This window comes from Pelophylax lessonae, assembly GCF_965119305.1.
Source record: "Pelophylax lessonae genome assembly, chromosome: 5".
NCBI lineage: Eukaryota > Metazoa > Chordata > Amphibia > Anura > Ranidae > Pelophylax > Pelophylax lessonae.
In genome coordinates this window covers 510,079,411-510,103,142 of record NC_138772.1, presented here as the reverse complement: position 1 = coordinate 510,103,142, position 23,732 = coordinate 510,079,411, and the positions used below count along the sequence as shown (strand labels likewise).

At 44.6% G+C, this 23,732-nt stretch overlaps 1 protein-coding gene across 2 annotated transcripts in view; it reads right to left on the bottom strand.

Moving 5' to 3' along the window:
• The window catches only part of COLEC10 (collectin subfamily member 10), a 134,838-nt gene that overhangs the window by 69,981 nt on the left and 41,125 nt on the right, over nt 1-23,732 (bottom strand). The window contains exon 2 of one of the 2 annotated variants that reach the window (XM_082258227.1): nt 1-184. In XM_082258227.1, coding sequence (XP_082114353.1) covers nt 1-136 — 136 coding nt within the window. In that variant the 5' untranslated portion in view covers nt 137-184. Of the gene's footprint in view, nt 252-23,732 lie in introns of those variants that run through there. The other variant, XM_082258226.1, reaches the window with a different exon arrangement.

Below are 23,732 nucleotides of genomic sequence, written 5' to 3'. Positions count from 1 at the left end.
CTTTTGGTCCAGGTAATATTGTGTGCGTTGAACAAGTATCCGATCGGTTTTCAGCCTCGGAGGCACCAATATAGGGCAGGAAAAACACAAATAGGACAATGTAGACGCCATACTGAGTACGGATCACAGGAACCATGTTCAGAGGGTGCGGGGGACCCGTCCTGGATGTCCGACTGTCCGGGGACTATGTGTAAGAAAGACATGTCATTAGTGTTCAGTAATTGGTCTTCTATCATGGAGGTCTCTGCTCAGCGTCAGAAATATTTATCCTATCCTGACATGTTTATGTTCAGTTATCTCTGAATGGTGGAGCATTCTATGCGGGGTCTGCAAAAAGGATAATTATGCAAATTCCAGGATGATTAAAAAAATAAAATAAAACGCATCACTTTAGTTCATTGCATTCTTTAGTATTTATGAAATACAAGACAGTTAGGGCTCATTCAGACCTATCTCTTCTATTGCATTATTGCACGGTAACAGAGCCCAAGGTAGCAGTAAAAAATTACAGGGATTCTAATCCTTCCCCACTTTATTCAAAACCAAAAAAAATGGTTGTTTTTGTAGCCGGGTCGCACGGCTGGCATTGTTCAAACTGGTATTTGTTATTAAAGTTCTGCAAAGACAGTGATTTGGAATTATGGGAGATGTAGTCCGGGAGGAGCCAGGATCATAGACTGCTGTGAGAGAGACTCTTCTCCCAGGGAGCAATGGGACGCGCGGAGCTTGCTGGGAGTGTCTTTATAAAGAGGGGCGGGATCGATTCTCGCTCTCTTGCCTTGAGGACAGCGCACTGGAAGGAAGGGGAAGAGCTGCTGCGGATCACAGGAGAATAGTCCGAGGCCTAGTGGCGGACACTGGAGCTGAAGCGGGCGGTGTGAGTGTATGGAGAAATCTCGGTAGCGTGACCTAGTGGAAGGTTGCTGGCAGGCAGAAGGAGACGCTGAGCAGAGCGGGGCCTGGCCGCAGCGGAGAGCGGAGTTCCCGATTTGGGTGAGAGACTTTCAGTATCTATATTTGTATTAATCACAGACCCCCTTGGGGGCAGGGCTACATAAAAAAAAAATATACATATATGTATATATATATATATATATATATATATATGTATATATATAGTATCTCACAAAAGTACGTACATCCCTTACATTTTTGTAAATATTTTATCATATCTTTCCATGTGACAACACTGAAGAAATTACACTTTGCTACAATGTAAAGTAGTGAGTGTACAGCTTGTATAACAGTGTAAATTTACTGTCCCCTCAAAATAACTCAACACACAGCCATTAATGTCTAAACCGCTGGCAACAAAAGTGAGTACACCCCCTGTGAAAATTTCCAGATTGGGCCCAATTAGCCATTTTCCCTCCCCGGTGTCATGTGACTCATTAGTGTAACAAAGTCTCAGGTGTGAATGGGGAGCAGGTGTGTTAGATTGGGTGTTATCGCTCTCACTCTCTCATACTGGTCACTGGAAATTTAACATGGCACCTCATGGCAAAGAACTCTCTGAGGATCTGAAAAAAAGAATTATTGCTCTACATAGAGATGGCCTAGGCTAAAAGAAGATTGCCAAGACCCTGAAGCTGAGTTGCAGCATGGAGGCCAAGACCATACAGTGGTTTAACCACTTCACCCCCGGAAGGATTTGCCCCCTTTCTGACCAGGCTCTATTTTGCGATTCGGCACTGCATTATTTTAACGGACAATTGCGCGGTCTGTGCGATGCTGTACCCAAATAAAATTGACGTCCTTTTTTTCCCACAAATAGAGCTTTCTTTTGGTGGTATTTGATTATCTGTGCGCTATAAACAAAAAAAGAGCAACAATTTTGAAAAAAAAACCTATATTTTTCACATTCTGCTATATGACATTCCCAAAAAAGAAAATTTTAAAATCAAAATTTTGTTACATTTTAGGCCAATTTGTTTTCGGCTACATATTTTTGGTAAAAAAAAATCGCAATAAGCATGTTTTGATTGGTTTGCGCAAAGTTATCGTGTTTACTAACTATGGAAAAGATTTATGTCATTTATATTGTTTTTTTTTTTTTTTACTGGTAATGGAGGCAATCTGCGATTTTTAGCGGACTGCGACATTGCGGTGGACAGATCTAACCCCTGACTGACATTTTTGACACTTTTGGGGGGACCAGTGACATTATTACAGTAATCAGTGATAAAAATATGCACTGTTACTGTAATAATGCCATTGGCAGGGAAGGGGTTAACACTGTTGGTGATCAAGGGGTTAAATGTATGCCTCATGCTTACTGATGTGTGGGGGGAGGGGGTTCTGTGAAAGACACAGAGATCGCAGGTTCAGCTATGCTATGTAAACAAAGCAGGCGGATCTTCTCTTGCATGGTGGTGGGAGTGTCACGGTCTGGGGCTGCATGAGTGCTGCCGGCACTGGGGAGCTACAGTTCATTGAGGGAACCATGAATACCAACATGTACTGTGACATACTGAAGCAGAGCATGATCCTCTCCCTTCGGAGACTGGGCCGCAGGGCAGTATTCCAACATGATAACAACCCCAAACACCCCTCCAAGATGACCACTGCCTTGCTAAAGAAGCTGAGGGTAAAGGTGATGGACTGGCCAAGCATGTCTCCAGACCTAAACCCTATTGAGCATCTGTGGGGCATCCTCAAGCTGAAAGTGGAGGAGCGCAAGGTCTCTAACATCCACCAGCTCTTTGATGTCATTATGGAGGAGTGGAAGAGGACTCCAGTGGCAACCTGTGAGGTTCTAGTGAACTCCATGCCCAAGAGGGTTAAGGCAGTGCTGGAAAATAATGGTGGCCACACAAAATATTAACACTTTTTATTTTTCAGATCCTCAGAGAGTTCTTTGCCATGAGGTGCCATGTTGAACTTCCAGTGACCAGTATGAGAGAGTGAGAGCGATAACACCACCTTTATCACACCTGCTCCCCATTTAGGGGTAGGGTTATTCCGCACCTTGTTTGTGTGGATGGAGGAATCTGCTTTTTTTTGTTCTGTCCCACTGGTTGAACAAAAAAAAAACTGACTGTCCATGGACAGCTTAAATATAATTTACCGCTGTACTTACCACCAGGGTTGCTGAGCTGGTAACACCCCTGCAGTCACTCCAGTGGTCCAGGGATTTGAAATTCTCGCTCTTCTCTGTGCAGCGCTTTAGGCAAAGCCCAGATGATCAGCGCTGTCACATTGATCTAGGTTTGCATCTATTCGGGCTGACCTTGATGCGTTCTTCAGGCATGTTTGGCGGTGCGTTTTGCGTTTTTACAGGCAGTTTTCATGCATCTCGTGTTTTACATATTTTTTCCTTTTAAACACACTGTAAAACACACTGTATATAGCTGGTTGCTAAGGAGCAGGCCAGACAGCTGGCTGCTGCGTTCTTAACAACCGATGAGTAGTGTTGAGCGAACACGGACTGTATTATTCGTGTTCGTACCGAATAATTGGATTTTTTGTACCCGAACACGGACACGGACACTTTACTGTATGTTCGGGTAAAAATCCGTGTTCGGTCGTTTTATTTCCGGGTTTTGCATGCTTTGGCGCTCTTTTCATGGCGGGCTTTCAACAGCCAATCAACAATCGTTTAACTGGTGTGCCTTAAGCCATCCCAGCCATGCCTGCAAATGTCTCAGTAGCTGTGATTGGCCGTCTGAAGCATGTGACCAAGTCTTTATAAGTTCGAGGCAGCCGCAGCGGCGTCATTATGCTGCTTAGATTCAGGGACAGAGAGCACACATCAACGTGCTGGCTGCTGATTAGGGAAAGATAGGCAGGAAAAAACCATTTGTGTCCGGATAGAATTGAGGGACAGGTCGGAGTGTTTAGGCAGGGCGAGTTGTAGGCATTTTAGGGATAGATTGAAAAGGTGTGTTTGTTTTATAGAGTTATAAACAAAAGGTACCACATCCCTAATCTGTATAGAATCTATACTGGGAAAGGTATCCCAAAGAGTGAAACCCACAGCTGGAACCTGAGGTGTACAGGTAGGTGCTGGGGTAAGAAGACATGAGAAAGAAGAAAAACATGTAAGAGAAGGGGAAGGGAGAAAGAGAAGGATGGAAAGGAAAGGGGGAAGGGGAAAAGGTGGAAAGAAAGGGGGGGAAGGGAAAGAAAAGGAGGGAAAGAAAGATAAAAATAAAAATAGGGAGAGAAAAAAAGGGGATAGGGGAAGGGAAACAAAAAAAGGGGGGGGGGGGGAAAGGAAAAGGGTGGGGAACTAGGAAAAATGGAGAAAGAAAGAGGAAGGGAAAAACAATTGAAGATGCGAAAAAATGGGAGGGCTGGTGGGACTTTAAAGGTACCAGGTAGTTCAAAATAATAAGTACATAGTTTAAAAACTAGAAATATTTATTGACATAACATCTTTAAAATACAAGACAACAGATACAACATAGATGCAAATAATTTGACATATACAAGAAGAACAATGTATTGAACATAAGGCAATAGTGATAATGAAGATAAATAGGTCCAATGATGAGCATTAAACCAATCCCGACATGTTTCGCGGGCAATGATGCACCGCTTCTTCAGGGGAATAAGAATGTGTCAATGTACAGTGCCTGTATGATACAGTGACAACAAACAATTGTTATTAGTTCAAATGCATATATGTCTAACAACAAAAACAAAAAGTGCATGCTAATATGGAACATCAAAGGGCATTCAGGGCCGTCACCATAGAGAGATCCACCACCAAACCAATTGGATAGAAAAGCTCCCCAGAAAAAACGTCTCACCCGCGGATGTGGAGGGGCATAGGGGGTGGGATAGAGATGTAAGTGTGGTGAGCTAAGGAAGCTTCCACCGCCCGGTAAACAAGAAAGAAAAACCTGTTTGTAGGTCTAACATATATACCTTATTCAGTGTCTGAGATAGACACGTTTGTATAGTCAAAAATGAAAAAGGTTAAGGGCAGGAGGTGTCAAACATGGCGGCCAAGTTGGAGAAATACCCAGCGGGGTAATGATCTGTAGAGATGGAAATCAAACAAGTAGTGCATCTGTGATCCAAAATGCTGTATATTATGTCTCTGTTAAGTGATTAAAAAATAAGCGAAGGGGGGGCTTTACCTGCACAGATGGAGGATAAGTCCTTCTTGGTAAAGATAGGTAACTAGGGATATGAATAAAGCCCAAGTATGAGCTATTGCACTTGTATTACTTAGTCAGAGGAGTGAGGCCAGCCATCACAGACATCTAAATAGCATATGGAGAGATCAACATATTACAAGGTAAAAGGAGAACCCATCTATCATCTGATAACAGGTACGCCAATATGGTTCTGAGTATCTTACCCGCGTGGGACCGCCATGTCCGCACACACCAGTTCCTGAGTGACTGAATGAGACGCTTGTTCCCCCTGTTATGGCCCTCAACCCGACACCACGCCGCGCATGACGTCACGCGTAACGTGGGCGGGTCAGGTCCTCAACTGCGCGCGCATCCGAAGAGGCGCATGCGTAGTGTCGCTCAGACCGGGCCGCAAAGGACAGCCCGGAAAGCGGCCACAACAACGCCGGACGGACAAACAACATCCGGCCAGCGGTGTGTGAGAGGACCACACATCCGCTGAGACGTCTGGAGAACACGCCACCCAGTGGCAGGAGGAAAAACCACACACATGGATAGTGCCCAGGATGTACTTCGATCGCCAAAAGAATCATAGCATGCATGTAAACAAATATGACAATGGACATGATAAGGAGATAAAGTAATGGCAAAAAAACACCTGTTGATTTTTGTGTAAAATATAAAGTTATAATCCTCAAAGTAAATGGTTATTATAAAGGAAACTTATAGGAAACAATAAGTTCCCCATAGTTTCTACAAAAGGATACCATGTTATGGAGAACTGAAATCCTCCAGCACACGGGAAATTTGACATCATAAAAAATAAAACATATCATAATATTAAGTATTGACTACTACAGCGATTGGAGATATAAAATCCCAGAGAGACATCAACTCGAAGAATGAGGATATAAAGTTTTCAATAATGAGAATAATTGGCAGACTCACCATTCTCCAGAGTCACATCTGCGGTGCCATAGGGGGTGGATGGTCCAGAGATGAATCGTGGGCAAATAAGGGGCAGAGACGTCCAGCAACTAACATCGACCGGGTTCAAGAGCAATCCAAAAATGTATATAGAATGTATATGAAAAAAGGGGGGAGAAAAGAAGGAAGGAATAGACCATTGGGGAAAAGACCACTTTAACCCAAGAAAGGTTTGTAAGTCAGGACCTCATTGATCCCAGGGGGTATGGTAGCCTCCAGGGACTCTATCCAATACGATTCCCTTTGTAGAATCCGTTTGTCCCAGTTTCCCCCTCGGGGATCCTGGGGGATCACTTCCAAAGCAAAAAACGAGACCATGGAGTTATCATACTTATGGCAAAAGGCTATGTGACGTGTGACGCTCGTTTGTATTGTACCTCCCTCAGAGTGGTAGATATGATCCCCTATACGCTTGCTCAATTTCCGAATGGTCTTACCGACATAGAATGCCCCACAGCAACAGCTCATGAGGTAAATAACCCCCTGAGTGTTGCAGTCGGCATGATGTCTGGACTGAAACCACTTTCCACTGGGCAAGCGAATACCCGTACCGACCCCTATCCAAGGACATTTATCACAAGAACCACAGCGGTATGTACCCTTTGGGAGACCCACCTTGGTAGATTCTTTTGTATAGTGACTTTTAGTTAAACAGTCTCTAAGGGACATTGATCGTCTAAACACCAGAAAAAAATCAACAGGTGTTTTTTTGCCATTACTTTATCTCCTTATCATGTCCATTGTCATATTTGTTTACATGCATGCTATGATTCTTTTGGCGATCGAAGTACATCCTGGGCACTATCCATGTGTGTGGTTTTTCCTCCTGCCACTGGGTGGCGTGTTCTCCAGACATCTCAGCGGATGTGTGGTCCTCTCACACACCGCTGGCCGGATGTTGTTTGTCCGTCCGGCGTTGTTGTGGCCGCTTTCCGGGCTGTCCTTTGCGGCCCGGTCTGAGCGACACTACGCATGCGCCTCTTCGGATGCGCGCGCAGTTGAGGACCTGACCCGCCCACGTTACGCGTGACGTCATGCGCGGCGTGGTGTCGGGTTGAGGGCCATAACAGGGGGAACAAGCGTCTCATTCAGTCACTCAGGAACTGGTGTGTGCGGACATGGCGGTCCCACGCGGGTAAGATACTCAGAACCATATTGGCGTACCTGTTATCAGATGATAGATGGGTTCTCCTTTTACCTTGTAATATGTTGATCTCTCCATATGCTATTTAGATGTCTGTGATGGCTGGCCTCACTCCTCTGACTAAGTAATACAAGTGCAATAGCTCATACTTGGGCTTTATTCATATCCCTAGTTACCTATCTTTACCAAGAAGGACTTATCCTCCATCTGTGCAGGTAAAGCCCCCCCTTCGCTTATTTTTTAATCACTTAACAGAGACATAATATACAGCATTTTGGATCACAGATGCACTACTTGTTTGATTTCCATCTCTACAGATCATTACCCCGCTGGGTATTTCTCCAACTTGGCCGCCATGTTTGACACCTCCTGCCCTTAACCTTTTTCATTTTTGACTATACAAACGTGTCTATCTCAGACACTGAATAAGGTATATATGTTAGACCTACAAACAGGTTTTTCTTTCTTGTTTACCGGGCGGTGGAAGCTTCCTTAGCTCACCACACTTACATCTCTATCCCACCCCCTATGCCCCTCCACATCCGCGGGTGAGACGTTTTTTCTGGGGAGCTTTTCTATCCAATTGGTTTGGTGGTGGATCTCTCTATGGTGACGGCCCTGAATGCCCTTTGATGTTCCATATTAGCATGCACTTTTTGTTTTTGTTGTTAGACATATATGCATTTGAACTAATAACAATTGTTTGTTGTCACTGTATCATACAGGCACTGTACATTGACACATTCTTATTCCCCTGAAGAAGCGGTGCATCATTGCCCGCGAAACATGTCGGGATTGGTTTAATGCTCATCATTGGACCTATTTATCTTCATTATCACTATTGCCTTATGTTCAATACATTGTTCTTCTTGTATATGTCAAATTATTTGCATCTATGTTGTATCTGTTGTCTTGTATTTTAAAGATGTTATGTCAATAAATATTTCTAGTTTTTAAACTATGTACTTATTATTTTGAACTACCTGGTACCTTTAAAGTCCCACCAGCCCTCCCATTTTTTCGCATCTTCAATTGTTTTTCCCTTCCTCTTTCTTTCTCCATTTTTCCTAGTTCCCCACCCTTTTCCTTTCCCCCCCCCCCCCCCTTTTTTTGTTTCCCTTCCCCTATCCCCTTTTTTTCTCTCCCTATTTTTATTTTTATCTTTCTTTCCCTCCTTTTCTTTCCCTTCCCCCCCTTTCTTTCCACCTTTTCCCCTTCCCCCTTTCCTTTCCATCCTTCTCTTTCTCCCTTCCCCTTCTCTTACATGTTTTTCTTCTTTCTCATGTCTTCTTACCCCAGCACCTACCTGTACACCTCAGGTTCCAGCTGTGGGTTTCACTCTTTGGGATACCTTTCCCAGTATAGATTCTATACAGATTAGGGATGTGGTACCTTTTGTTTATAACTCTATAAAACAAACACACCTTTTCAATTAATTCTAGGTGGATAACACACCTGAGGGCGCCTTCCTTTTTTGGCTACATGCCAAGTGTTTGTAAAATTGTATTGCTTTATAGCATTTTCTATATGAACATACCACTTGGATTATATGCTCAGCCTTTTATTGATATCTCAGAGAGACAGTAATTCTAGTTTTGTTTTTGTTTTCCCGGGGCACACACTCTGGTTCGGAGTAGTTGTGCTTTTTTTTCCAGCTTCGCATCCTGTGAGGTCGTTGGTGGTCGTTCGGTCCGAAATTGTGGGCACAGGCATGGACTTGCTAGGCACAGCATGGACCGGTTTCATGACAGGTATACAATCCACGTGTGAATCTCATACCAAAACAGAGGAAGACCTAAGGACCTATCTAGGCAAAATGTATAACTTATTAAAACGCAAATCACATCTTTACTGGCATATCGAGTATTTCCTCAAGTACATTGATGAGAATATCAGTCCACAAGGGCTGAGGATACACACGCTCCCTACTTTGAGAGACCCATCTGAGACTTTCAAAAAAGAATGGGAGAGTATACTTAATACATGTAGTCAAGATTTGATGAAATCACTCGTGACCCAGTATAAGGTGGATATGACAGCGTTAGACATTGAAATAGATCAAATGAATACCAAATATAAACAGGTCTTCGAGGCCCCTAATTTTGCTCCAGCTTGGACAGAGGTGAAGGCCAAACTAGAGGTTATGAATAAAGAAATTATTCATAAAAAACAAGTTAAGTTCCAAAAAGACAAACAAGCCTTCAATGAAGGCTATGCCTATAAATGGAATCTCAAAACCCGCCCCTTATATACACACCGCACACGCACTACCAATCACGCTGATATCACGGATGATAATGTAGAATCTGATTCTAGCCTGGCTAGTTCCCTTTCGCACCAATCACGAGCACCACGATCAGGCCCCCCTGCTCCCAACAAACGCACTAAGGCCCAGAAACGAGGACGAGGCAGTGCTGGTCCTTCACCCACTTTACCCTCGAGTCAAAATAAGAAAAAACCTGATACACTCGCTAATCTAAACACGTCCACGAGTCTACCAAACATAGCCCCTACACTACAGAAAGTACTAGCCAGAAACACTTCACTACCCTCCAACACTAGTGATTCCGCTTCCGCTATATCGGACGACGGTTTTTTAGAGCTACCCAATCCCCAAACACCCAGGAACACCAAACAGGGCAATCTAAATATGTACGTGAAACCCAAAACAACCTAAATAATTTCAACACACACATTAATGCCTCAAACAAACTTAATATTATTAACTTAACCCCGTTTGACTTGACTCCTGTCCAGGAACAAGTGCTTGGCCTGGGTCTAGGCTTTTGCCCTTCCAGGGCTATTGATACTTCTGAAACTATAAAAGATCTACACCTGTTTGCAAGGAATCTTACTTTTAAATTTATGTTTGACAAAGATAGGAAACAAAAAAACTTAGAAAAACAACTGGCCGAACAGACCAGGCACTTGACCATGGCTGAGAGTCGGGCCATCAAGGACCTAGTCCTGTTATATGAAGAGGGCAACACGGAAGTTGTGTCCATGATTGACTCAGTGGATTCACCTGATGAAACCCCTCCTCCTCCTACTTCTCAAATCATTTCAAAAAAGGTTTTCAAACCGAAATCAGAGAAATTTCCTGATCTATCGAACAATGCTAATATCTGGACGTTCGTTCAACGGGTGTCCAGAGATTTAAAAACGACTTCTTTGCCCCCCATCCCTAGAAACCTCACTAGAGATCAGGCCCTGGCTCTATCCTCACTTCAAAACAATAAAGATATCCTTATAAAACAATCAGACAAGGGGGGTAACATAGTTGTTATGACTCCTCCCCAGTATGAAACCATGTGTCTAGAAGTCTTGTGCAACCGGCAATGGTACCTGCCCATTGAGCCCGGCTGCATTGAGGATTTCATTTGTGAATACAGGTCCCTGTGTTTTGAGGCCCTTTCCCAGGGCCTCATAGACAGGGATACGTATAACTTTCTATCTACCAAATATCCCAAAACTCCGACCTTTTATACTTTGCCCAAGGTGCACAAGAGCCTGGTGCACCCTCCTGGGAGACCCATCGTCTCTGGCAACGAGTCGCTCACGGAGCACGCCAGCAAATTTGTGGACTCATTCTTACTTCCTCATGTCCTTGCACTTCCGTCCTATATCAGGGACACCACCGACCTTCTCAAACACCTTGAGGAGATTCAGGTCCCTCCGGATGCCCTGCTTGTAGCAATTGATATTGAGGCGTTATACTCCAGTATCCCGCACGACCAGGGCATCCGGATGGCCGAATCTTTCCTCAAGGAACAGGATTATAGGACCTGGCCCTTGATGGACTTTGTCCTCCGGTTATTAAGATTCATTCTCACGAGAAATTATTTTACCTTTTTGGAACAAACATACTTGCAGGTCCAGGGGGTAGCTATGGGCACTTGCTGCGCTCCCTCTTATGCGAATTTATATCTGGGTGCCTGGGAGAGGCTGGTCTTTTCGGACGAGAGAATGGAACAGTGGATGTCTCACATTTTAATTTGGTACAGGTTCATTGATGATCTGTTGATTATATGGACAGGTACAGTAGATGAACTTTCACTATTTTTGAAAGCCATTGACCATAACAATCTAAATCTTAAATTTACTTACACGTTTGACAGGCACATGATTTCATTCCTTGATCTGAACATCAGCCTCTCCCCGGATGGCCTCATTGACACGGACCTTTACCGCAAACCTAGTGCGGGTAATACCATTCTCAGCGCAGCAAGTGCCCATCCCGCCCCCTTGATTGCAAGTATCCCTTATGCCCAATATTTAAGGCTCCGTAGGAATTGTTCCATGGAGGCTAAGTTTTATGTCCAGGCTGGCCTGCTCCGTGAGCGACTCCTTGCCAGAGGATATTCTAAGACACTGCTCAGGAAGGCTTACAATAGAGCCATCACTTATTCGAGAGCTGATTTGCTTTACAAAACTACCTCCAAAAAAGATGATAAAAGTGTCAGATTTATTACCACATACTCTGCTCACGATGATGTTCTGCGAAAGATCCTGAAGCGCCACTGGCCGATTCTTACTCAAGACTTTACCCTTCACAAATATCTAAGTGCCAGACCCAGTCTGGTGTTTAGACGATCAATGTCCCTTAGAGACTGTTTAACTAAAAGTCACTATACAAAAGAATCTACCAAGGTGGGTCTCCCAAAGGGTACATACCGCTGTGGTTCTTGTGATAAATGTCCTTGGATAGGGGTCGGTACGGGTATTCGCTTGCCCAGTGGAAAGTGGTTTCAGTCCAGACATCATGCCGACTGCAACACTCAGGGGGTTATTTACCTCATGAGCTGTTGCTGTGGGGCATTCTATGTCGGTAAGACCATTCGGAAATTGAGCAAGCGTATAGGGGATCATATCTACCACTCTGAGGGAGGTACAATACAAACGAGCGTCACACGTCACATAGCCTTTTGCCATAAGTATGATAACTCCATGGTCTCGTTTTTTGCTTTGGAAGTGATCCCCCAGGATCCCCGAGGGGGAAACTGGGACAAACGGATTCTACAAAGGGAATCGTATTGGATAGAGTCCCTGGAGGCTACCATACCCCCTGGGATCAATGAGGTCCTGACTTACAAACCTTTCTTGGGTTAAAGTGGTCTTTTCCCCAATGGTCTATTCCTTCCTTCTTTTCTCCCCCCTTTTTTCATATACATTCTATATACATTTTTGGATTGCTCTTGAACCCGGTCGATGTTAGTTGCTGGACGTCTCTGCCCCTTATTTGCCCACGATTCATCTCTGGACCATCCACCCCCTATGGCACCGCAGATGTGACTCTGGAGAATGGTGAGTCTGCCAATTATTCTCATTATTGAAAACTTTATATCCTCATTCTTCGAGTTGATGTCTCTCTGGGATTTTATATCTCCAATCGCTGTAGTAGTCAATACTTAATATTATGATATGTTTTATTTTTTATGATGTCAAATTTCCCGTGTGCTGGAGGATTTCAGTTCTCCATAACATGGTATCCTTTTGTAGAAACTATGGGGAACTTATTGTTTCCTATAAGTTTCCTTTATAATAACCATTTACTTTGAGGATTATAACTTTATATTTTACACAAAAATCAACAGGTGTTTTTTTGCCATTACTTTATCTCCTTATCATGTCCATTGTCATATTTGTTTACATGCATGCTATGATTCTTTTGGCGATCGAAGTACATCCTGGGCACTATCCATGTGTGTGGTTTTTCCTCCTGCCACTGGGTGGCGTGTTCTCCAGACGTCTCAGCGGATGTGTGGTCCTCTCACACACCGCTGGCCGGATGTTGTTTGTCCGTCCGGCGTTGTTGTGGCCGCTTTCCGGGCTGTCCTTTGCGGCCCGGTCTGAGCGACACTACGCATGCGCCTCTTCGGATGCGCGCGCAGTTGAGGACCTGACCCGCCCACGTTACGCGTGACGTCATGCGCGGCGTGGTGTCGGGTTGAGGGCCATAACAGGGGGAACAAGCGTCTCATTCAGTCACTCAGGAACTGGTGTGTGCGGACATGGCGGTCCCACGCGGGTAAGATACTCAGAACCATATTGGCGTACCTGTTATCAGATGATAGATGGGTTCTCCTTTTACCTTGTAATATGTTGATCTCTCCATATGCTATTTAGATGTCTGTGATGGCTGGCCTCACTCCTCTGACTAAGTAATACAAGTGCAATAGCTCATACTTGGGCTTTATTCATATCCCTAGTTACCTATCTTTACCAAGAAGGACTTATCCTCCATCTGTGCAGGTAAAGCCCCCCCTTCGCTTATTTTTTAATCACTTAACAGAGACATAATATACAGCATTTTGGATCACAGATGCACTACTTGTTTGATTTCCATCTCTACAGATCATTACCCCGCTGGGTATTTCTCCAACTTGGCCGCCATGTTTGACACCTCCTGCCCTTAACCTTTTTCATTTTTGACTATACAAACGTGTCTATCTCAGACACTGAATAAGGTATATATGTTAGACCTACAAACAGGTTTTTCTTTCTTGTTTACCGGGCGGTGGAAGCTTCCTTAGCTCACCACACTTACATCTCTATCCCACCCCCTATGCCCCTCCACATCCGCGGGTGAGACGTTTTTTCTGGGGAGCTTTTCTATCCAATTGGTTTGGTGGTGGATCTCTCTATGGTGACGGCCCTGAATGCCCTTTGATGTTCCATATTAGCATGCACTTTTTGTTTTTGTTGTTAGACATATATGCATTTGAACTAATAACAATTGTTTGTTGTCACTGTATCATACAGGCACTGTACATTGACACATTCTTATTCCCCTGAAGAAGCGGTGCATCATTGCCCGCGAAACATGTCGGGATTGGTTTAATGCTCATCATTGGACCTATTTATCTTCATTATCACTATTGCCTTATGTTCAATACATTGTTCTTCTTGTATATGTCAAATTATTTGCATCTATGTTGTATCTGTTGTCTTGTATTTTAAAGATGTTATGTCAATAAATATTTCTAGTTTTTAAACTATGTACTTATTATTTTGAACTACCTGGTACCTTTAAAGTCCCACCAGCCCTCCCATTTTTTCGCATCTTCAATTGTTTTTCCCTTCCTCTTTCTTTCTCCATTTTTCCTAGTTCCCCACCCTTTTCCTTTTCCCCCCCCCCCTTTTTTTTGTTTCCCTTCCCCTATCCCCTTTTTTTCTCTCCCTATTTTTATTTTTATCTTTCTTTCCCTCCTTTTCTTTCCCTTCCCCCCCTTTCTTTCCACCTTTTCCCCTTCCCCCTTTCCTTTCCATCCTTCTCTTTCTCCCTTCCCCTTCTCTTACATGTTTTTCTTCTTTCTCATGTCTTCTTACCCCAGCACCTACCTGTACACCTCAGGTTCCAGCTGTGGGTTTCACTCTTTGGGATACCTTTCCCAGTATAGATTCTATTTTAGGGATAGAGTCTGCTGAATTATATAGGGTCAGTGTCTTCTACAAACTACAATCGATATTGCTGTGTGGGGGGGTGGGGTGAATCTGCACTCAATCCTGATCTACGATCTCTTCTCAATCCTGTTAGGGACAGAGTCTGCTGAATTTTAGGGAAACTGTGTTCTACAAACTACAATCGATATTGCTGTGTGGTGTGGGATTGGAGATAGGCAGGTGTCAGTGATCCACATCCATTTTTCTGTGTGTGAGCTGCAGTGAACACAATCTTTTTGGGCTGCAGTGAACACAATCTTTTTGGGCTGCAGTGAACACAATCTTTTTGGGCTGCAGTGAACACAATCTTTTTGGGCTGCAGTGAACACAATCTTTTTGGGCTGCAGTGAACACAATCTTTTTGGGGTGCAGTGAACAAAATCTTTTTGGGGTGCAGTGAACACAATCCTTTTTGGTGTGCAGTGAACACAATCTTTGTGGGGTGCAGTGAACAAAATCCTTTGTGGGGTGCAGTGAACACAATCTTTTTGGGGTGCAGTGAACAAAATCCTTTTTGGGGTGCAGTGAACAACATCCTTTTTGGGGTGCAGTGAACACAATCTTTTTGGGGTGCAGTGAACAAAATCCTTTGTGGGGTGCAGTGAACACAATCTTTTTGGGGTGCAGTGAACACAATCTTTTTGGGGTGGAGTGAACAACATCCTTTTTGGGGTGCAGTGAACAAAATCCTTTTTGGGGTGCAGTGAACAAAATCATTTTTGGGGTGCAGTGAACACAATCTTTTTGGGGTGCAGTGAACACAATCTTTGTGGGGTGCAGTGAACACAATCTTTTTGGGGTGGAGTGAACAACATCCTTTTTGGGGTGCAGTGAACAACATCCTTTTTGGGGTGCAGTGAACACAATCTTTTTGGGGTGCAGTGAACACAATCTTTGTGGGGTACAGTGAACAGAATCTTTGTGGGGTGCAGTGAACAAAATCTTTGGGGGGTACAGTGAACACAATCTTTGTGAGGTGCAGTGAACACAATCTTTGTGGGGTGCAGTGAACACAATCATTGTGGGGTGCAGTGAACTCAATCTTTGTGGGGTACAGTGAACACAATCTCATACTGAAGGTTTGAGGGTGCTGCCTGTTCCATACTCCCCCTACTCCTCATCTAGCCTTTTAGGGGTACAAACAATAGTAATTGGGGCCTAGTGTGGTTGTGTACGTGTGATATACATACACTTTTTTGGGATCATATTTTCTATTCCGCTATTTAATCAAAAACCTTTGGGGATCAGTTAAATTGGGGGATAGTCTGTGTTGGTACGTGTGAGAGAGATCCACCTTTCCAAGTTGTTGGGGTTCATCTCATACTTCTGAAGGTTTGAGGGTGCTGCCTGTTCCATACTCCCCCCTACTCCTAGCCTTTTAGGGGTACAAACAATAGTAATTGGGGCCTAGTGTGGTTGTGTACGTGTGATATACATACACTTTTTTGGGATCATATTTTCTATTCCGCTATTTAATCAAAAACCTCTGGGGATCAGTTAAATTGGGGGATAGTCTGTGTTGGTACGTGTGAGAGAGATCCACCTTTCCAAGTTGTTGGGGTTCATCTCATACTTCTGAAGGTTTGAGGGTGCTGCCTGTTCCATACTCCCCCTACTCCTAGCCTTTTAGGGGTACAAACAATAGTAATTGGGGCCTAGTGTGGTTGTGTACGTGTGATATACATACACTTTTTTGGGATCATATTTTCTATTCCGCTATTTAATCAAAAACCTCTGGGGATCAGTTAAATTGGGGGATAGTCTGTGTTGGTACGTGTGAGAGAGATCCACCTTTCCAAGTTGTTGGGGTTCATCTCATACTTCTGAAGGTTTGAGGGTGCTGCCTGTTCCATACTCCCCCTACTCCTAGCCTTTTAGGGGTACAAACAATAGTAATTGGGGCCTAGTGTGGTTGTGTACGTGTGATATACATACACTTTTTTGGGATCATATTTTCTATTCCGCTATTTAATCAAAAACCTTTGGGGATCAGTTAAATTGGGGGATAGTCTGTGTTGGTACGTGTGAGAGAGATCCACCTTTCCAAGTTGTTGGGGTTCATCTCATACTTCTGAAGGTTTGAGGGTGCTGCCTGTTCCATACTCCCCCTACTCCTAGCCTTTTAGGGGTACAAACAATAGTAATTGGGGCCTAGTGTGGTTGTGTACGTGTGATATACATACACTTTTTTGGGATCATATTTTCTATTCCGCTATTTAATCAAAAACCTCTGGGGATCAGTTAAATTGGGGGATAGTCTGTGTTGGTACGTGTGAGAGAGATCCACCTTTCCAAGTTGTTGGGGTTCATCTCATACTTCTGAAGGTTTGAGGGTGCTGCCTGTTCCATACTCCCCCTACTCCTAGCCTTTTAGGGGTACAAACAATAGTAATTGGGGCCTAGTGTGGTTGTGTACGTGTGATATACATACACTTTTTTGGGATCATATTTTCTATTCCGCTATTTAATCAAAAACCTTTGGGGATCAGTTAAATTGGGGGATAGTCTGTGTTGGTACGTGTGAGAGAGATCCACCTTTCCAAGTTGTTGGGGTTCATCTCATACTTCTGAAGGTTTGAGGGTGCTGCCTGTTCCATACTCCCCCTACTCCTAGCCTTTTAGGGGTACAAACAATAGTAATTGGGGCCTAGTGTGGTTGTGTACGTGTGATATACATACACTTTTTTGGGATCATATTTTCTATTCCGCTATTTAATCAAAAACCTCTGGGGATCAGTTAAATTGGGGGATAGTCTGTGTTGGTACGTGTGAGAGAGATCCACCTTTCCAAGTTGTTGGGGTTCATCTCATACTTCTGAAGGTTTGAGGGTGCTGCCTGTTCCATACTCCCCCTACTCCTAGCCTTTTAGGGGTACAAACAATAGTAATTGGGGCCTAGTGTGGTTGTGTACGTGTGATATACATACACTTTTTTGGGATCATATTTTCTATTCCGCTATTTAATCAAAAACCTTTGGGGATCAGTTAAATTGGGGGATAGTCTGTGTTGGTACGTGTGAGAGAGATCCACCTTTCCAAGTTGTTGGGGTTCATCTCATACTTCTGAAGGTTTGAGGGTGCTGCCTGTTCCATACTCCCCCTACTCCTAGCCTTTTAGGGGTACAAACAATAGTAATTGGGGCCTAGTGTGGTTGTGTACGTGTGATATACATACACTTTTTTGGGATCATATTTTCTATTCCGCTATTTAATCAAAAACCTTTGGGGATCAGTTAAATTGGGGGATAGTCTGTGTTGGTACGTGTGAGAGAGATCCACCTTTCCAAGTTGTTGGGGTTCATCTCATACTTCTGAAGGTTTGAGGGTGCTGCCTGTTCCATACTCCCCCTACTCCTAGCCTTTTAGGGGTACAAACAATAGTAATTGGGGCCTAGTGTGGTTGTGTACGTGTGATATACATACACTTTTTTGGGATCATATTTTCTATTCCGCTATTTAATCAAAAACCTCTGGGGATCAGTTAAATTGGGGGATAGTCTGTGTTGGTACGTGTGAGAGAGATCCACCTTTCCAAGTTGTTGGGGTTCATCTCATACTTCTGAAGGTTTGAGGGTGCTGCCTGTTCCATACTCCCCCTACTCCTAGCCTTTTAGGGGTACAAACAATAGTAATTGGGGCCTAGTGTGGTTGTGTACGTGTGATATACATACACTTTTTTGGGATCATATTTTCTATTCCGCTATTTAATCAAAAACCTCTGGGGATCAGTTAAATTGGGGGATAGTCTGTGTTGGTACGTGTGAGAGAGATCCACCTTTCCAAGTTGTTGGGGTTCATCTCATACTTCTGAAGGTTTGAGGGTGCTGCCTGTTCCATACTCCCCCTACTCCTAGCCTTTTAGGGGTACAAACAATAGTAATTGGGGCCTAGTGTGGTTGTGTACGTGTGATATACATACACTTTTTTGGGATCATATTTTCTATTCCGCTATTTAATCAAAAACCTTTGGGGATCAGTTAAATTGGGGGATAGTCTGTGTTGGTACGTGTGAGAGAGATCCACCTTTCCAAGTTGTTGGGGTTCATCTCATACTTCTGAAGGTTTGAGGGTGCTGCCTGTTCCATACTCCCCCCTACTCCTAGCCTTTTAGGGGTACAAACAATAGTAATTGGGGCCTAGTGTGGTTGTGTACGTGTGATATACATACACTTTTTTGGGATCATATTTTCTATTCCGCTATTTAATCAAAAACCTCTGGGGATCAGTTAAATTGGGGGATAGTCTGTGTTGGTACGTGTGAGAGAGATCCACCTTTCCAAGTTGTTGGGGTTCATCTCATACTTCTGAAGGTTTGAGGGTGCTGCCTGTTCCATACTCCCCCTACTCCTAGCCTTTTAGGGGTACAAACAATAGTAATTGGGGCCTAGTGTGGTTGTGTACGTGTGATATACATACACTTTTTTGGGATCATATTTTCTATTCCGCTATTTAATCAAAAACCTCTGGGGATCAGTTAAATTGGGGGATAGTCTGTGTTGGTACGTGTGAGAGAGATCCACCTTTCCAAGTTGTTGGGGTTCATCTCATACTTCTGAAGGTTTGAGGGTGCTGCCTGTTCCATACTCCCCCTACTCCTAGCCTTTTAGGGGTACAAACAATAGTAATTGGGGCCTAGTGTGGTTGTGTACGTGTGATATACATACACTTTTTTGGGATCATATTTTCTATTCCGCTATTTAATCAAAAACCTTTGGGGATCAGTTAAATTGGGGGATAGTCTGTGTTGGTACGTGTGAGAGAGATCCACCTTTCCAAGTTGTTGGGGTTCATCTCATACTTCTGAAGGTTTGAGGGTGCTGCCTGTTCCATACCCCCCCTACTCCTCATCTAGCCTTTTAGGGGTACAAACAATAGTAATTGGGGCCTAGTGTGGTTGTGTACGTGCGAGATACATACACTTTTTTGATCATATTTCCTATTCCGCTATTCAATAAAAACCTTTGAGGATCAATTGAATTGCGGGATAGTCTGTGTCGGTACGTGTGAGAGAGATCCACCTTTCCAAGTTGTTGGGGTTCATCTCATACTTCTGAAGGTTTGAGGATGCTGCCTGTTCCATACCCCCCCTACTCCTCATCTAGCCTTTTAGGGGTACAAACAATAGTAATTGGGGCCTAGTGTGGTTGTGTACGTGCGAGATACATACACATTTTTTGATCATATTTCCTATTCCGCTATTCAATAAAAACCTTTGGGGATCAATTAAATTGCGGAATAGTCTGTGTCGGTACGTGTGAGATCCACCTTTCCAAGTTTTTGGGGTTCATCTCATACTTCTGAAGCTTTGAGGGTGCTGCCTGTTCCATACTCCTCCTCCTCCTCATCCATCCTTTTAGGTGTACAAACAATAGTAATTGGGGCCTAGTGTGCTTCTGTACGTGTGAGATACATACACATTTTTTGATCATATTTCCTATTCCGCTATTCAATAAAAACCTTTGGGGATCAATTAAATTGCGGAATAGTCTGTGTCGGTACGTGTGAGATCCACCTTTCCAAGTTTTTGGGGTTCATCTCATACTTCTGAAGCTTTGAGGGTGCTGCCTGTTCCATACTCCTCCTCCTCCTCATCCATCCTTTTAGGTGTACAAACAATAGTAATTGGGGCCTAGTGTGTTTCTGTACGTGCGAGATACATACACTTTTTTTGATCATATTTCCTATTCCGCTATTCAATAAAAACCTTTGGGGATCAATTAAATTGCGGGATAGTCTGTGTCGGTACGTGTGAGATCCACCTTTCCAAGTTTTTGGGGTTCATCTCATACTTCTGAAGCTTTGAGGGTGCTGCCTGTTCCATACTCCTCCTCCTCCTCATCCATCCTTTTAGGTGTACAAACAATAGTAATTGGGGCCTAGTGTGCTTCTGTACATGTGAGATACATACACATTTTTTGATCATATTTCCTATTCCGCTATTCAATAAAAACCTTTGGGGATCAATTAAATTGCGGGATAGTCTGTGTCGGTACGTGTGAGATCCACCTTTCCAAGTTTTTGGGGTTCATCTCATACTTCTGAAGCTTTGAGGGTGCTGCCTGTTCCATACTCCTCCTCCTCCTCATCCATCCTTTTAGGTGTACAAACAATAGTAATTGGGGCCTAGTGTGCTTCTGTACGTGTGAGATACATACACATTTTTTGATCATATTTCCTATTCCGCTATTCAATAAAAACCTTTGGGGATCAATTAAATTGCGGAATAGTCTGTGTCGGTACGTGTGAGATCCACCTTTCCAAGTTTTTGGGGTTCATCTCATACTTCTGAAGCTTTGAGGGTGCTGCCTGTTCCATACTCCTCCTCCTCCTCATCCATCCTTTTAGGTGTACAAACAATAGTAATTGGGGCCTAGTGTGTTTCTGTACGTGTGAGATACATACACTTTTTTTGATCATATTTCCTATTCCGCTATTCAATAAAAACCTTTGGGGATCAATTGAATTGCGGGATAGTCTGTGTCGGTACGTGTGAGAGAGATCCACCTTTCCAAGTTGTTGGGGTTCATCTCATACTTCTGAAGGTTTGAGGGTGCTGCCTGTTCCATACCCCCCCTACTCCTCATCTAGCCTTTTAGGGGTACAAACAATAGTAATTGGGGCCTAGTGTGGTTGTGTACGTGCGAGATACATACACTTTTTTTGATCATATTTCCTATTCCGCTATTCAATAAAAACCTTTGAGGATCAATTGAATTGCGGGATAGTCTGTGTCGGTACGTGTGAGAGAGATCCACCTTTCCAAGTTGTTGGGGTTCATCTCATACTTCTGAAGGTTTGAGGGTGCTGCCTGTTCCATACTCCCCCTACTCCTCATCTAGCCTTTTAGGGGTACAAACAATAGTAATTGGGGCCTAGTGTGGTTGTGTACGTGTGATATACATACACTTTTTTTGGATCATATTTTCTATTCCGCTATTCAATAAAAACCTTTCTAGGGCAAGATCTTAAATTACAGAAATATGAGGAGACCGTCAAATAAGGGCCGTGGCCTGGGTCGTGGTGCTGCTGGTAGAGCTCCTGTTGCAAGGAGAGGACATGGTCGATCTGTGCCAGCTACACGCACAAGTGAAACACCTTCCTCAAGTGTGAGTAGGCGACAGAACCTGCATCAGTATTTGGTAGGGCATCAAACGCCCCTAGAAGTGATGAGGCCAGAACAAGTTGAGGCGATAGTAGATTGGTTTGCTGCTGACAGTGCCTCCAGTTCCTTCACATTGTCTCCCACCCAGTCTACTGCAGAAAGGTCAGAGTTGGCACCTGCAGCCAATGTCCAACCGTCTTTCACCTCACCCCCTTGCAAATCAGGCCAGCAGTCTGAGCCCCAAGCCATACAGCAGTCTCTTATTCTTTTTGAGGACTCTGTCAGCAGGGTTTCCCAGGGCCATCCACCTAGCCCTGCCCCAGAAGTGGAAGAGATTGAGTGCAGCGATGCCCAACCACTTATTCCTCAAGATGAGTACATGCAAGGATCATCGCAGCACGTCTCCGATGATGACGAAACGCAGGTGCCAACTGCTGCGGCGTTCAGCATTGTGGAGACCGACAAGGAGGGCAGGGGTGAAGACTGGGTGGAAGATGATGTGGAGGACGATGAGGTCCTCGACCCCACATGGAATGAACGTCATGCAGGTGAACTGAGTAGTTTGGAGGAAGAGGCGGTGGTCGCACAGAGCCACCAGCACAGCAGAAGAGGGAGCAGGGTGCAGAAGCGGAGCGGCCGTGCCCTAGACACTACGCCCGCTACTGCCCAACGCAGCAAGGGAACGAGCGCACCAAAGTCAGCTCAAAGGAGTTCTCTAGCGTGGAAGTTCTTTAGAAAATGTGCTGATGACAGGACACGAGTGGTTTGCACCCTGTGCAATCAGAGCTTGAAGCGAGGCATGAACCTTCTCAACCTGAGCAGAACCTGCATGATCAGGCATCTAAGTGCAAAGCACGAGCTGCAGTGGAGTACACACCTTCAAAACCAAGAAACGTCTCTGGCTCATCCTGCTTCCTCTTCTGCTGCAGTCTCGGCCGCTCCAGCCACATCTGTAGTGATACCGGCACCTGCCACCCCGCAAACAGACGATCTGTCAGCAACACCACCACCTGGGTCACCAACAACCATCTCCACAATGTCCCGTGGAAGCGTTCAGCTTTCCATCTCCCAAACACTTGAGAGGAAGAGGAAGTACCCCCCTACCCACCCGCGATCCCTGGCCCTGAATGCCAGCATTTCAAAATTATTGGCCTTTGAAATGCTGTCATTCCGTCTGGTGGAGACGCACAGTTTTAAAAACCTTATGTCGGTGGCTGTCCCACAGTACGTCGTGCCCAGCCGCCACTACTTTTCCAGGCAAGCCATCCCTTCCCTGCACAACCAAGTGGGGGAAAAAATCAGGTGTGCACTGCGCAACGCCATCTGTGCCAAGGTCCACCTAACTACGGATACGTGGACCAGTAAGCACGGTCAGGGGCGTTATATCTCCCTAACGGCACACTGGGTAAATGCAGTGGCGGATGGGCCTGAGGCGGATAGCAATTTGGCGCATGTCCTTCCACCACCGAGGATTGCAGGGCGCTTCAGTTTGCCTCCTGTTCCTAACTCCTCCTACTCCGCTTCCTCATCCTCTACCGCCTCCTCATCCGGACAGCGTAACACCTTCACCACCAACTTCAGCACGGCCAGGGGTAAACGACAGCAGGCAGTTTTACAACTTGCCTGTTTGGGGGACAAACCACACACCGCGCAGGAGTTGTGGAGGAGCATGGAACAGCAGACAAATGAGTGGTTGCTGCCAGCGAGTCTCAAGCCCGGCCTGGTGGTGTGCGATAACGGGAGAAATCTCATAGCAGCTCTGGGCCTAGCCGGTTTGACGCACATCCCTTGCCTGGCGCATGTGCTGAATTTGGTGGTGCAGAGGTTCCTTAAAAACTACCCCGATATGTCAGAGCTGCTGCAGAAAGTGCGGGCCGTTTGTGCGCACTTTCGGCGTTCTCACCCTGCTGCTGCTCGCCTGGCAGCGCTGCAGCGTAACTTCGGCCTTCCCGCTCACCGCCTCATATGT